The 14,637-nt window shown below is 38.9% G+C and overlaps 1 protein-coding gene across 1 annotated transcript; it reads right to left on the bottom strand.

The window, feature by feature from the left end:
• Positions 1-1,530: 1,530 nt before the first annotated feature.
• FUCA1 (alpha-L-fucosidase 1) lies at positions 1,531-12,519 on the bottom strand. The gene is made up of 8 exons (XM_072417731.1): positions 12,085-12,519; positions 7,159-7,293; positions 6,914-7,051; positions 4,144-4,249; positions 3,782-3,982; positions 3,315-3,505; positions 2,796-2,895; positions 1,531-2,685 (listed from the first exon to the last, which is right to left on the bottom strand). The coding sequence occupies exons 1-8, from the start codon at positions 12,432-12,434 to the stop codon at positions 2,545-2,547; spliced, it is 1,362 nt and encodes a 453-aa protein (XP_072273832.1). The 5' UTR covers positions 12,435-12,519; the 3' UTR covers positions 1,531-2,544.
• Positions 12,520-14,637: the final 2,118 nt, after the last annotated feature.

Raw genomic sequence — 14,637 nt, 5'->3', positions numbered from 1 at the left:
AAGTGGGGATTTTAGTGTAGGCGAAAAAATACGGGCTTAACCAAAAGAGCAAAAATATTTAGTGCGAGAAATTACGGGCTTAGCGGTTAGGGGGTTAAACCACCATTTTGCCATTAACCTGTAAAATCTGTTCCAATCTGCCAAATGTTTGGTAAGTGCTCTTCATATAATTATACAAGGTATTTCCAACTTAGTAGGTCTGATTGGATTTAATAGTTACATAGTAAGTCAGGTTGAAAAAGACATACATCAGTCTATCAAGTTTAACCACTAGGGAAATAAACATATTCCAGATAACAAATAATATGGACATAGTTGATCCAGATGGTCTCTGTTATCTTTAACAACCCAATGTGCACACATGGTGTACTCCATGAGACACCTTCACATTAACAGCCAGCCTAACATACTAAGATTTAGTAAACCAAGTCTAGATTATTTATTACTGGCTCACTACTCTTTCAGTCACACTTTATATATGATGTTTGGTGTTCTTCTTTTGACAGTATCTCAAGATTTTTTTTTTACATAAAACCAGATAAAGGAAATTATGTCATGAAGGTAGGGTGTAAGCCATATAAAATCACTTGACTCCTCCAATGCAAACAAAGTAGGTAGTAAGTAAAACCTTCCTGTTAGAACTGAGACCAGAATGTGTGAAAAGCCATTGGTTGAAATGAATAGTAGGAACATGCAAATACATGCCAATAAATGGAGAACAGATCACATGTAGCAGATAAATTTGGGGCAGTGAAACTGGAGAAACACTAGGAGGGACCCTATAGAGCAGAGGTCGGCAAACTCCGGCCTTTAGGCCGGATACAGCTTAGCCAATATTCCAGTCTGGCCTAAACCCCCCCCCCCTAGTTATTTATTGTTGGATCCAGCCTAATTGAATTGTCGCGTTATCGCGAGTTCCTGCACAGTAACCCCAATTACTATGCCTAAAGAGCAGAAGCAACGCGAGGCTACCAGTCTCCTTAAGGTTGACCTCGAACGTTGTTTCTTCAACCCTGAATGGACTGACGAATTATTCTTCGTCCAACGCGGCAACAAATCCCTGTGTGCTACAACACCAACAAGCACTTTCAAGCGGTCGAATCTAAAGGGGCATTTCGATGCCAAGCACGCACACACGTACAGAAACTTGACTTCTACCGTCAGCTGCCACATGCTCAGTTTCCAATGTTGTGCCAAGCGTGTGATCACAATGTTTGGCAGCAATTATTTGTGCGAGCAGCTGTTCTCCAAGATGAAATTTTGTAAGAACAAGCTGCGCTCTCAACTCACTGACATTCACTTTAATGACATTCTGTTGCTGAACTCCTTATCATTAGAACCTGATATTGTATCTGTCTCTAAGAACATTCAACATGCGCTTTGTTTCTCATGGGCATTAAGAAAAATTAGGTGATAAAGTGCAGTAAGCCATGACAATCAGTCAGCAATATTATTTGCTTTCATAGATCTGAAACCTTCTTGTACATTATGAAAAACTGCAGTTTGAACAGAACACAATAATAATACAAGTAACCAGAAGGAGATATTTTATTAGAAAAATTAACAAAAAAAAAATTAAACCCTGAAAAACATAACATGATGACCCATAAGGCAATGTGCAATGGTCAGTCAACACACCAAGTTTTATTCACCCAAAGATTTGCAATAAAAACACTTCCATAAAGGCAGAACCAAGCTGAAAATCACTTAAAGCATAAAATAACTGTTCCCAATTCAGTATAGACTGAAGGAAAAGCAGCATCCTAGAAATCTTTTCTATCTGGGATCTAGTCAAAGAGCCAGCTCTCCAAACAATGTAACACATATGTAACATGATCATTGTTTTCACAGACTTCCAGAGATAATGCAGAAATGATTAATTCAGCATTGCATCAGCATAACAGCCAGTTGTTTAATCTCTGAAGTGAGTGAGCAATGGCAGCTCCAATATTGTTCCGGTTTAGTAAAAACTAGAAGCGTGAAGTAATTTAATGGTGTAAAAATGTGTTTATAAACTTTTTTTATGTTTTCCCTATGTCCGAATTATAAATTGCAAAAAAATCATTCTGCAAAGCATGGGGACTCACAAAATCTCCTAAATGCCTGCAATATTAAAATCCAATAGTGTGAGAGTGCATTAATGAAATGTTTTATTTCATTTATTTATTTTAAGCTGCTAACATGTTTTTAGTGCAATTCACATGTGAAGCTTATAGAGAATAGAGCAGGAAACTTCCATAAAAGGCAGAACCAAAGAAATATTGTGGGCTTGTTTGGTCTACAATACAGTGGTTTGCCTCAAACAGTACAGATCTGATTCATAATCAATACATATTTTGAAAGTCCCTAGATCCAGCAGGTCACAAACATAAGGCACCAACATTTTCTTTGTTATCACAACATAATAGGTCAGCTCAAACAGATCAATAGCCAACAGACAGATCATTTTAGTTTTTACGATTGTATGAACTTCTCAAGATCAGAAGACTTTCCTTCAGTTACAATAGTTATATATAAATACCTAATTTCCATATAACTATAAACTTAGTTTACTCCTTCCAATCTGAGTGTCCAGCCAAACTCCACAGGAAAAACACCTGGAGGAATAGATGGTAGCTGAATGATAAGTCCCAACTCTGGGTCTGGTTTCCAACGCAGTTCTCCTGTGAGCCCCAGCATGGTCACCTGTAGGCAGCAATTCAGTGAACAAATTAAAAAGTGACCACAAAAATTCACTTGGAAAAAACATTGTCCTGTAAAATGAATATTTTGAAAATAAGTATTTAAATACTTACATTAGTTGATGGAGAGGCTTTTGGGGAGACCAACTTTATCTGATTTCCTTCAGGCCATGTCAAGAAGATGCCATATACCACTGATCCTTTGGAAGTGTACCTGGGGAAGGGGAGGGGACTCTTGTTAAACAGTTCCATTTTGAGCAAAAAGAAAAAAAACAAAAATACTATAGTTTACTTCCCAATATCATCTATAATCTATGATAAAAAGGACTAATACAAAATCAGTAACATTCAGAAAACTGGACAATAAACTCTGATACTTCGATTTATTTCAAACTTCAAAATTATATCAATGGTTATAATTTCTATTAATCCTAAATTGTTACTTAAAAGCAATGTTATTTCTGAGGCAGCCACATCACTGCATATATGGATGTATCCATTCTTCAACTACCACTGCATCCGACTGTAATGTCTGCCATAGTTGCCATACCCAATTACTTTAACTTAAACCTATAAAAAAGGCCATTTAGAGGCACTTGATAAACATATTCAATTTGTTTTTACAGCACTTACCATATACTGCATGTAGAATTTTCTTTCTGTACTCGCCAAGGTTTAGAGGCATAAATTGCTTCTCCGTTAATATCCAGCCATTTTCCCACATTGAGAAGTCGCTCTTGAAAAATTGGCATAATCAAACCTTCTTTGCTGGGTCCCACATTTAAGAGATAATTTCCTCCAAAACTCACAGTCTGCACAAGGTCCTGAGAGGCATTATATAAAAATCAGAAGGCACATTTAAATACAGTTTGTAAATACAGTTTTGTTCTTATGGAGAACCCACCTATAGAGAACACGTGAGCATATGTACAAAACTGTTAGACTGAGGTAAAACCTTTTAGAGATAGGATTGTTTATTAATTCTAAATAGTCCTTAAGCATGTTTGCCGAAATTGATAACTGTCTCCTAAACTGGAATGTTTCAATTATTACTTACAATTTTTCACTATATAGACTCAAAAAGATGCATTTTAACTTACAAAGATTATGCTTCCTTCATCCATAATCTGATGGAGCTGCATGTTACGTCGATAACCCCAGGAATAGTGGTCTACGGATGTGCATTTCTCCCATTTGTGGTCAGGCAGTGTAGTAGGACTGAACTTATCAGCACAGTTATAATACCCACCATGATGACATGAACAGTTACATCCCCAACGGTCATTCACCACAACTTTGTCCTAAAAACAAACAAAAAATATAATATTTATTTATTTACACACACATTCTCAGTCTGAGGCCCCACAACTAATCAGATCTACCTTTTGCATTCTGGGTAAGTTCAGGTTTGTAAATGTGGCCTAATGTTAATTATGGATACCTTACATTACATTAACAATACCTTAATGGGGCTGTCATTGTATAGCCATGCCAAAAAATCTGTAGAGTTCCAGTAAGTATCAGGTGATTCCCAGTCGCCATCAGACCAAAGCAAATCTGGCTGGTATCTAAAACGAGATGTATGAAAGTATAAATCCTACATATCTGGGCCAGTCTTTTGCTGTTCTGCAACATCTTGTAACTCTTTAATGACCCAGGCAAACTGTGCAGTTGTTTCTTTTTGCATATTAAAGCACAGCTTGCTCCAGAAGTTAATGAATGTCTAGGCTCCATAAAGTTTTTTTTTGCTTTGTTTATGATTAACTCACAGCGAGTAACTGACACCACGCTGCCTAATAATATGTTGAGACAAACATCTGTCCTAATTGCACTTATTGAAATAATGTACCTGTTCTGACTTACATACAAATTTAACTTAAGAACAAACCTACAGTCCCTATCTCATATGTAACCTGGGGACCACCTGTAGTTTGATTAGATTCTCAGGTAGAACCAAGAGGGGATCATTTGACAAAAGCCCTGTGAAAGGATTAGGGCTCTGAGCATTGCAAGTAAAACAGAGCAAGCCCCAAAACAAAAAGTGTTTCACAAACCATTAGATCAAAATTACAGTAAATAGAATGTACTCTTCTGAGCATTTATTTTAAATTGAAACAGATATACAGGAAGTATGATGTTTTTTGGCAAGTATTTGGTTATAGGTATATAGAACACCCCCTTCTGTTGTGTACTACTTTCCCCAACTCTTAAATTGTAAGCTCTTCTCCTCCTCTTGTGTAATTGTTTGTATCGGTCTGTCATTTGCTACCCCTGTTTAATGTACAGCACCATGTAAAATGTTGCTGCTTTATAAATATAGTTTATTAATAAGTATTTTATGAGGCCACCAACAGTCCAACCTATGTTTAAATATGGATTTTAGGGTTAGATTTGGATGTATACCTTTCGAGTGAAAAAACCTATTCACAAACCCAGTTGAAATTAACCACCCGGGCAGTTAGCCGAACCTGGTTCAGGGTAAGAAAACTTGCTGAAAGCGTTTACCCCGAACCAGGTGCTGGGTAGCTAAAAATATAAACAAGTGTTATATTGCAATCCGATTTTCATACAACATTGTGTGACAATCGGATTACAACTGAAAAAAAAATACTTACCTTGTCCCCGCAGCTCCTCCAGAGACATCTTCTGTCTTCTCTCTTCGTGTGCAGTGACGATCTCCGGGTTTCCCGGTGACGTCGCTGCAAGCGTCGGTGCGGGCGGGAGGTGGGGCGGGAAATTCAAATCACTTTGCATTGAACTCAATACAAAAAATCTGTATTGAGTCCAATACAAAGAAATCTTTATATAATATATATATATATAATTGTATTATATATATATATATATATATATTATATAAACTACTGTAAAGGTACATTACATTATACACATTTTTTTTAAAGATTTTTTTTATGTTTTATAAAAAAAAAAAAAAATTTATTATTAAGTTTATAAAATTTTGGACATATTTCGGTGAGTTATGCGGTAATTCAGTGAATTATAAGTAATTATTGAGTAATTCGGTGCCTACAATCTAAAATAAATTTCCATGCAAAAAATGTAACACTTTTTGCATGGAAGTACGCAAAGAATTAGAACACCCAGCGTTCACGTACACGTCCCTTGGCGATTCCTGATGATGTCCGTGCATCCGCCCGTCGATGGGGGTCGTAGTGGGAAATTCAAATATTTTGTATTGGATTCAATACAAAGTTCTGTATCCAGTCCAATACAAAATAATAAAAAATATATTTATGTGGTTTTGTCTATAGGTATGTGACGTTGGACTCTGTTTTAAAGTTTACCACACTAGGGAGGTGTTTTAGAAAAATATACTACTACACAGTATACCAAATTATCGCATTTTCAGTATTTTTTATTTATTTATGCATTCTTGTTTAAGCTGATTTTTGTGTTTTTTAATTTAATTTTATTAAAAGTAATTTTTTTTTTTTTTTACATGATTGTGTTTCAAACTTTATTATATTCATGATATCTACTAGGCCCTTGTTTGGACATATTTAAGTTACAGGTCTACAATTTAAAAAAAAAATATCATGAAAAACAGTGTACCGCTTTTGATACAGAAATAATTAATAAACAAAACCTTTTTTGCAAAGTCTTTTTTGTTTACTGCTATTCAATAAATAGACAATCTAAAACAAAGCAGCATAAAATGTGCCTTTTTCCTGTAAACATTCAGTTTACTCTGGAAAAGTATGATCATTACCTGTACCGACATTTGGGGTCAGAAAGCTGTTCATAAGCCCCACATTACAAAATAATCATGGCTCTTTATTAAGAAAACCATGTGGACAAGCAGCACTCGAATTATCTATAATTGCATTTGTTTTAGTCATAACCAGAAGTCAAAGGCTTTCTGAGCAGTGCCTATTATGCACAGAACAATCAAATCAGGCCACACACAGTTTTGGGGTGTATTCTTTTCATTTGATTGACCAATGCATTTAGTAAAAAATGTAACAATCAAATGATAAGGAGCAGAACAGATTGAGGAGGGCAGGGAATAAACCAACTAAAACATGTCACATTCCTGGCAAAGAATGAAAGTCAGTGTACATCACATCTCTTCTATGGTAGCACTCCATTGTTTTCCTTTTATGCAAAAGAATAGACTAAAGATAGCATATGGATAATGATAAATGTTGTAGTTCATTAAAATATATACTGTACATCCAAAAACATTGTATATGCTTAAAAAATTTTGTTACCTTGTTACCAAATCATAAAGCTCAGGCATAGTCTTTGAAAACACAAAATATTGTGTTTTGAAGCCATTCTTTTTGTCTAATAAATACAGGGGATGAAACCATTCCAGCAGGGAATGATATAATCCATAACGAAGGTTTCTAGAAGAAAAACAAACATATCATTAATATAGCTGGATTGTCATCTGTAGCAATCCTGACTCTGTGATAACCCATAAAGTTGGAGAACAAACCTAAGGAAAACAAACCTTTTCTTTAATGCTGCTCCCAAGTCTCCCACTAAGTCACGGTGTGGACCGGTGTCTACAGAATTCCAGTTCCAGGACACAGGAGATCCCCAGTTAGTGAAACCTTCATGGTGTTTTGTAGTCAAAACTACATACCTAAGTGAGAAACAACATTTGGTTAATGTTAGTGGCAATTCTGCTTTCAAAATGAGGAACAATGACTAAAAGGGATGTTTTGTAAACTCTAATGTAGGTCCAAAGAACTACTTACAGAGAGGTAAGGAAATGACAAAGCACTGGTTTGTGGTTAAAGATGTTGTGTCTGCAAACCTTTAGTAAATGTCATAGAGCTAAGCATCAACATGTATGTGCTTGTAGTAGATCAGTGTACATATTAATTCTCCCACTCAGAAAACTAAACCTTTAAAACTTTATAAATGTTCATCCACAGTGCAAATTTAGGGATTAAACTTTATATTTTTTCCCATTGCCATAAACAGAAGAAAAAACTTCAACGGCTGTTTTACTTATCTCACGTAGAAGACTTCTTCTTAATGGGCATTTGTAGTGGAGAATATGTAGACTATTTCTGACCGAGTTCTAAAAAAATGAAACTTGCATGGTTGGGGTTCTAATCCTCTTCTTTAACACCTTCTGAATCACTGACAGCTCAGATGTTCAGATAATGTCATGTTTGTTTTGTGTGAGTCTGACACGACTAAATATCAGCCGTATAACCAGGAAATTAGCATTATTTAGAATGAGTTTAGAAATAGCTGCTTACAGCATCCCTCAGTATAGGTGTTTTTAAGGCAAATGCACTTTGGAATGCTGTATTTGTTATGTGTTTGCTATGGTATGGGGAACATAAAAAACGGTATTGTCCCCAAGCAGTACAGTTATTAAATAAACCTTTGCCTTGAATTCCTCCTGAAAAATAGTATTGCACTTCCTGGTATAGAGGGTGCATAGGAATTCCTGTACAGGTTGACATTCAAAAATCCGGTAACCTCCGGACCTCAGGAGTGTTGGATTTTTGAAAATTCCAGATTTGTTTTATACTTACCTCCACACACAGGCCAGCCTTCCTGTTGCAGCACTGTGGACATCTGGCACAGTTCCAGGAAGCGGGCACATCTCAGCGTGTTTTTAATTTAGCAAGCAAGACCTAACAGCTGTTTCTGCAGAACAGCGCCATGAAAACATTAGTGGCCAAACAATGTAATGCAGTCCCTGTATTGTAAATGCGACCTGAAATTCAAGGACCCAGATTATCAATGGTCGGATTTTCGATTGTCGGCCTGTACTTTCAGTTGTACAGTGTGATTTAAAATGCTACTGTCTGCTTGCTACTTTTAACATATATGTAGAAAGATTCATAATGTCACTGTGAAGCCCAATATTATACAGTCTGAAAGGGATGAAGCCTCTACCAAGATGGTCTACTTCACACAGAGATAAAGTCCAAAAAAAAAAAAGTCATCAACAACAGGGAGACCACATACATTACTGGTGACTAGCAGTTATTATGAATTTATTTTACTAAATGTTGGGGAAGGGGGTGGAGTCTTTCCTGAAAGAAGAGGAAACCTATCATATGACCTGAAAAAGGTCACGTCTCCTACTCACAATAAGTGATCTCTGCAGCGTTATGCAAAGAACACAATTTAGGACATCAGAGGTTGCAAAATAAAATATGTTTCATTATTTGTTCATATAGGTTCTTGCTTTTGTCCAAACTGTGGCCCTTTAGTGCTTATACAACCCCAATGGTCAGTAAAGGGGAGTGGTAATACAGTTTTTATGCCCCATTTGTATAGGGCAGAAAACCACAAAACCTTAAATTCAGATTCATTAAAACAGGAGATTATATACACACATTTAACCAAAACCATACTTCCTATACTGTGGAGATCTAAAGATGTCGCTTGGTAGGTGGAAGCTTCTTGTGTCCAAAAACAAAAAAAAGTTCAACTGAAAATATGTTATCGTACTTCCCTCTCGCCTCCAGCATTGCACGAACCAAAGTTCTAGTATGTGTTTTAGAGGCTGTACAGAAGAGGGCACAGAAGTACATATATCGTGGAGGTGTCCATTTGTAAATAGGTTTTGGAACAGAGTATTTTTTGAATGGTATGCTTCAAATATATCTCTCAAAAGATCCTTGGGTTGCTCTGCTACATTTTTAAACCGTCCAATATTACCAACAGACAATTCCAGTTAGATACCCATTTTTTACTTGTGGCAAAACAAGTAATAGCACACTATTGGAAACAGCAGATTCTACCTTTTCGCAAAGTGAAAGCCCAAATGAATAATACATTAGTGAATGAAAAATAAACAAGTGTTTTGTCAGATTCCCATGACAAGTTTATGTCCATATGGGAGCCATGGTTACAATATGCGTGACAATTTATACCCCTAACAACATTATCTGGTTGGTAACAACTTACCCTGCAATCATTATGATTAATGTATAATGTTTATTTCCCCACAAGTTTCTTGTGTATTGTTTTCTATGGGTAGTTTAACTGTCTTATGTGTTCAAAGGTTAGGAAATGGACTCTGTAAAAGGAAGAGGCACTGTCCCTTCTGTAATAAAAACAAACTTATTTGCCTGTTTGCAATCTTTTCTGTAATATACACAGGGCTGCAAATGTGTAGCTTAATGTACATTATATCCCCGCACACCATCATATTCTCTCAGGCATGTATTGGAATGATATAATTCTTGCTTGGCCAAAGATCCTGAAAACGGGAGAGGACCAGGTGAAGATACCATAAAATGTGAATATGCAGATAATTTTTTAATTTGTTTTTTTATTGTGAGAGGTACACAGCAGGTCCCCCTGTGCAATAAACAAGCTACCTGCTTGAAAATGTTCTTTTCTGCTTTAAAGAGGAACTAAACCTAAAAAGAAAAAAAACTCAACAGGCAGGTTTATTACTTCAGAAGGAATAGTACAATAAGATAAATGTAACTTCCTTTTCACAATCTCTTCAACGCCCAGTTTAGTGTACAATGCCAGCTATCCCAGCTAACCCCCAGCTGCTGGTAATGAATGAACTCTTATGCACAGGGTCTACATCATTCCAGTCTGGTCAATCAGGTTGGCTGAAGATCTGGAACCTGGAAGAGGGCCCAGTGAAGATATTGGTTGCTCATGAGAGTAAGGACAAGCGGGTGTAATTAAAAATTTGCGCTCAGGCAGGTAAGTTTATTTTTTTGCAGCAGGGACTTTGCCTGTCCCTTCTAGAATAAACAACCTGCCCTGGTGCAATTTACTCTTAGATAAATTTAGTTCTGCTTTAAAAACAACTGACCTTCTTGCCAAACAGGATTAACAAACCTGATTTTCCTTCACGTGATAAAAACAATAGTCAACAAGTCAAGATATCCCGGTCATGACAGCCTGCATTTGCTCGTTGATATGGCTGTTTTAATTTAACCCTTTTTTCTTGAAAAACATTTGCTGCCATCAAATGGGAATACCTGGTGAAAAGTTCTCTTTATAAAAGACAACAACATGACTCTATAAAAACCTCCTGATGCCTAGTTGCCCTTAGCAGTTGCAGATCAGGGGCCCCTAATTTGTTTTAACTCACCTCACCAATAATACCACTGGTACTGGTAGCCAATTTGCTTAGAGCAGAGTGCTTCTGGGTCCAGCAAACAGAACATTATTCAAGAAACCTGGTTCCTAAAGTACAAGCCCAGGCATGATGGTTTTCTTTTAGTTTTGTCTATCAATATTTCTTCCCAAGTATGGGAACAACAGCTATACCAGTGACAAACATGCGAGATGTATGGTGATAACAGCTTTGCCAGACACGAGGGAAAATCTGCAACAGGGACAATATAACAATGAAAAGCTGACAGAGGCTCTACCTTCCCTTATGCTACCTACACACGTGCAATGGTTCAGCACCCGTCGTCCATACGATCGTCCTGGCAGATCCACAGATCCGCCAGAAGCACAGTGATCACCCCATCTCTTTGTCACACTGCTTGATCCTCCTACCAGCATGCTCCTTGTCAGCAAAATGACTAAAGTCTGATTCTGTGTCAAATTCAAGTGCTTAGGCTGCGTATACAGGCTCAGACATTACCACTGGAAACCATCTATCATGATGGTGACAAAAAGACTAGAAGATGAACGATGAAGATGACTAGAAGAGCTTTACATACACTGCCGTTCTGTTCTTTGGGGAGATGTGAGCGAATGAGCAGCACCGCAATATTCATGGATACATCATGAAGGAGGAGAGCATGACATTGGGCAACCTCTGTACACCTCAGGTTCCCTTCCAAACTTTTGTATTGGACAAGAATCATCTGACGTGTGTACATAACCTTACACTGCCTGCATTTATAAAATAAATGTGTGCATTACAGCTCCATAGTTGGCCTTGGGACACAGCACTATATTAGGTGAAGGCTGCGGCATTATATAAATATATCTCAGTAAATACCGGTATGTATCTGTGTGGGGGATAAAGTAGGATAGTTTAGCTCTGTGGAAGGGGACAAAACAAGGTAACTGCACTTTCTTTAAAATAGAACTAAAGTCGAGAGATTCTCACCTCTGCTCAACTAATACAAAATCCACAGACAGAATAACCTTGTCCTAAAGTGCTGGTATCCTTTAAGATGCATTAGTCTGTTTATAGCTCCTGGAATTCTGATCAGAAGCAGAGCTATTATGAAAACATTAACCAACATCAGCATCTTCCCCCAAGCCCTGCCTGCACACTAAGCAGTTTGACAGGCAAAGTTCACGCACTTTGTTGAACATTTCTATTGGCCACTACGCCAGCCCATCACCCACCACGCCTCCATATTACCCAGGTGTACCCTGGGTATAGTGAGTGTCTCCCTGGTGATATGAGTGCCATGGCAAGGCTGCTGGGTCCCTGCCAGGCGGTGTCTGCTCCCAGCTCACTCACCTTGCCCCGGCCCGCTGGAAGAGTTCCGCCCAGGCGTCCGGATCAAAGAACTCCGCGGTGAAATGCGGGGCGAAGTCTGCGTATGAGAAGCCGGGCGGGTAGTTCTTGCTCATAAACTGCATATACGACTCGCTCTTCTCGTGCTGCCAGTTCCACCAGAACCATTCACTGCCGAATGACGGTACAGAGAACACCCCCCAGTGCAGGAAAATACCGAACTTCGCCTCATCGAACCAGGCTGGTAGGGGGCGCTTGTCTATAGAGTCCCAATTGGGTTCATATCTTGAGGAGACCCCGCTCAGAAGGGAAAACAAACAAAGGAGGAGACTGGAAGAACTAGCAGCCGCCATGACAATAACCGGTGTCTGCAGTTATTGCAGTCTGTCATAAGACCGGAAGAACAGCTTCTGTGTACATCTGCAATGACCGCCTCCCTGCCTTCACCAGACACACAGCGCCCCCCCCCCCTGGGCGGAATGGAGTCATCTGATTGGATGCTGCTGCAGACAGAAGCAGTCAGGCTTGTTGTACCCCACGTGACCACACATCCTTTCTAGCAGTTTGTACTATACCTGAGCTGCACAAGGAAACCAAACCTGACAAACAAGACATTGCTGGCTGGCAGCTTATTTATTGCAGAACATATAGGCCAGATCTCTTCTGTAATAAAACAAATGTAACCACCTGTTTGCAGCATTATATAAACTGCTGTGAATGCCTATTTAATGTACAGCGCTGTGTAATATGTTGCAGCTATAAAAATCCTGTTTATTATTGATGATTATAATAATGCTTAGCTCAGTGTATTGTCCTGGCTTATCCAGGTGCCCTGAATGAAAAAAACTGCGCGAGTGCCAGAGTTACATCATTCCGGCCTGGTCAATCAAGATTTCCCAAGGTCCTGAACCTGGAAAAAGGTCTGGGTTAAAGTAGAACTAAAGTGAAAGTAAACAAAAAAAAATGACACCTTTACTTGAGAACATACGTTGATCTCCCTGGAGCTGTCTTCCATTTCGTCCTGCATTGTCCCAGCGCAGAGCAAGTGACGGTCGCCGTCATCTTCCTACATCACTTGATCTTGCACTGCGCAGGCACAAGATTGGGTGATGAATGCTGCTGCATTTGTAAAAAAAAAGAAAGTGCTAATCTCACTGTGCATGCTTGAAATCGGCATCTTTCTTTCATCAATGACAGAAAAGTCCCTCCTGCGCATGCCTGATCTTGGGTATGCGCAGAAGGAGCAGCCGAAGCCTCCTGGGTTCCTGATGGCTAAATCCCGGGAGGCTCTACGCTCCCATTCAGAAGACAAGAGGCATGTAATGGAAAAAAAAATATATAGAAGGGTTTTATACAGGGATGTAGTGGGGTGGGCATGGGTGGGAACGCCGTGCCCCCGCTTTTTTCGGGAGTGGGCATGCGTGCCCACTCTTTCTTTACAAAGAATTCTTTGGCGGGTCCATGGCTCTGGCCAGTCCGCCCCCCCTCGGCAGGGTCAGGTGAGGGACCCAAGTGGGAGGGCGCACTGGCCAGATCTGCGGACCACGTCTCCTGTATGAAATTGCAGGCTCAGGGAGGTGGGCAGGTTGTCTCTGAACAACTCAGGCTTAGAGCTGCGATGGGAGAGTGGACGGGTTCTGGTATCATGACGTCACACTGGAAAAGGGATTTGTATCAAAATGGGGAGCTGTAGTTTACTGCAGGTAGGTTCAGGGCTGTTATTTCTTAAATGATTACATTTTTTTAAAGTTAATTTTCAGGTCAATTCTGTTGCAGATACTGCACGTTTGTTTTATCTCTTTGGCGGACCTGTGTTAGAACTGGCACTGGTCTGTTATTTTAGTCACTGTACCACTCACAATTATGGAACCCCCAATATTTCATGTGCATGTTTTTGCCTGTATTTGCAATAACGCAGTATGTACAGTTCATGAAAACTTAAATAACTGCGCTATTTTTCACCCATCCAACAAAAAGTGTTGGAGAATAATTATCGCTTGCTAACAAAGGTATTAAACACATAATAAATTGGAGAATGTAGTACAAAAATAAAATAAAATTCAGCCAAAAATACCAAAGCATTTAAAAAAGGACCCCAAGTTGTGCTTTCCCATTTTTCACACCTCCTAATTACCCACCTGGCACCTCAACTTCAGCCCATCAAACATTGACCACACTCTTTTACAGGTGTATCTCATCTGAATTCCCTGTTGTGACTAAACACTCCTGCAACTGTTTACCCCATGATCAAGCCGTTTCCAAACCATCTCATGTTGCTTCTTGTTACTACAACCCTATTATAGAGCAGTTAACAGTCCCCCTTAAGTCATCAGCCACAGGGGCCAACACCACTGCACCTTGTCATTTGTCTTTCCTTACCCAAATTAGCACCCAGATTCTGTCTCTCCACTCACCTCTCCTTTAAGTGGCACACACACCTCCATCCCCTATAAGTCATTAATTTTTTTCTGTAGGATTTGCAACAACTGGTTCAATGTTGCCAAGCTAAATGTAGGATATAACCTCATGACTTCACATTTGCCCAAGTGTAAATGT

Source organism: Pyxicephalus adspersus, chromosome 1 (assembly GCF_032062135.1).
Source record: "Pyxicephalus adspersus chromosome 1, UCB_Pads_2.0, whole genome shotgun sequence".
In the NCBI taxonomy this organism is placed as follows: domain Eukaryota; kingdom Metazoa; phylum Chordata; class Amphibia; order Anura; family Pyxicephalidae; genus Pyxicephalus; species Pyxicephalus adspersus.
The sequence above is the reverse complement of the archived record's forward strand: the minus strand, read 5'-3'. Positions and strand labels throughout refer to the sequence as shown.